Source organism: Phlebotomus papatasi, unplaced genomic scaffold, assembly GCF_024763615.1.
Source record: "Phlebotomus papatasi isolate M1 unplaced genomic scaffold, Ppap_2.1 HiC_scaffold_203, whole genome shotgun sequence".
NCBI classification, from domain to species: Eukaryota; Metazoa; Arthropoda; class Insecta; order Diptera; family Psychodidae; genus Phlebotomus; species Phlebotomus papatasi.
In genome coordinates this window covers 8,624-10,370 of record NW_026604441.1, presented here as the reverse complement: position 1 = coordinate 10,370, position 1,747 = coordinate 8,624, and the positions used below count along the sequence as shown (strand labels likewise).

Below are 1,747 nucleotides of genomic sequence, written 5' to 3'. Positions count from 1 at the left end.
GTTGGCATATTTTCTCAAAACAAGATTTTTTTTCTTCTGCTCTTGCGTAGCTTAATTCCTACTTCTTGATCTAATACGAAAAAGTATGCAATTTAAAAAAAGAATGAAATTATGGAATAGAATTTTTATCTTTCTAATGTTAAGAAAAAAAAATCTGAAGATGTGTGGAGAAATTGTGATAAATAATGAAAATTCGAGGATCAGTTAGGTCGAATTACACTATAATACCTTTGCAATAGCTGTCTCACTTGGTCACCCAGATCGTTTCTCCTCGCGATCGAGCAAAAGGGACAGAATGATCACATGGATCACTGTGATTGGTCAATAGTTTATCTGTCCCTCTCAGCTACGATCACTTTGCGATATGTTTACTCTTTTCTTATGCATCGTGTGGTCTTCTCTCTTTTACACACTAGCAACATAAACCGTAGATGCCGTGGCGGGAGATTTTGTCAATTGTATCGCAGCGCTCAGCTGTGACAGACAGACGCTTTTGGTGTTTCCGCTGTTTTGGTGTGTGACGTTTACCACGTCAAAAAAGTAGTCTCTCGTGTTTCTGCTAAGATAGTGGAATAATATTTTCGTGTGCGAGCACTTTTCTCTATAAATCACTGTGTGATTTACCTCAGAGGTACACTCGTGAGTCACGTGAATTAATGTGTCACGCGTTGAAAGTGATTTTTAAAGATATTTCACATTAAAATAGTCAATTTTGCTGATTCAGTGTTGGGATTTTCAAGTGCTAAACCTGGATGATATTCCTATCGTTGTGACTTCTTGAAAATTCCCATGGAAAATTGATACTGGATGTGCGTCAAATTCAGATTATCTTGTTGAGGATGTTGAATTGTCTGAAATTGGTGCAATTGATGGATATAGTGTAAATTAGACTTTCTGCTTCCCTGATAGCTGATAGTGTATTTCTTGTGGATTTTCTTGATTTGCTGGTGTCTAAGTGCTGAGGAAGAGATTTTTTAGAGGTGTTTTTGTTCAGTTTTGTTAGTTTGAGAAGGAATCAGGGTTGTCTCTACCGGAAATTACAAGGATGGATCCAACCGGCGGCCGCGATTCGCGGTACAATCTCAACTATAGCATGAGTATGCTGGGGGATAGTGGTGAAATCTATGGAAATCCGAATGTAACCCTCGCAAGACCCCCAAGTGGCGGAGCACTGGGCCAAGTGATGAGTCGCGGTGGTGGCCTAATCAACTCAAATGCACAGTGTGGGTCTCTCAGTCGTGGCCTCAAACGAACTAATTCAGAGTGTTTTGATGAACGCGCCATGGGGTCTCAGACGATGGGTATGGATGGATGTCCGGGTGCTGTTCAGGATGTTGTCGATGAGGGATTCACATCGTTGCAGCAAAAGAAATCACCCCCGAGCAATGGGAAGAAGACAAAGGGACGTGTCAAGATAAAGATGGAATATATTGATAATAAATTGAGGCGCTACACAACATTTTCCAAAAGGAAAACTGGTATAATGAAGAAGGTATGTGCCATCTCATATTCCATCTCAACAATTTTCATCTCCGGAAAAACATATGACATAACCTAATCTGCATTCGGACGAAAAATCCACCGTCACACACACCAAATGCATTTGACACTTGTGTAAATGTGGTTAAAGCGCATGTGTACACATGAACCATATAGCTATCTCATTCACACTTTGTTATTTTGTATTGATTGTCTCACTTTGTATACACATTTTCTCTTTTGATGTGTTGAACTGACCAATACAGAT

At 39.8% G+C, this 1,747-nt stretch overlaps 1 protein-coding gene across 1 annotated transcript; it reads left to right on the top strand.

Annotated features, from left to right (window-relative positions):
* Window positions 1–453: 453 nt before the first annotated feature.
* LOC129808929 (serum response factor homolog) lies at window positions 454–1,492 on the top strand (the record flags this gene model as incomplete). The annotated part of the gene is made up of 1 exon (XM_055858837.1): window positions 454–1,492. A coding segment is annotated over exon 1 (447 nt), but the record flags the coding sequence as incomplete, so codon positions are not given.
* Between the last annotated feature and the right edge of the window lie 255 nt (window positions 1,493–1,747).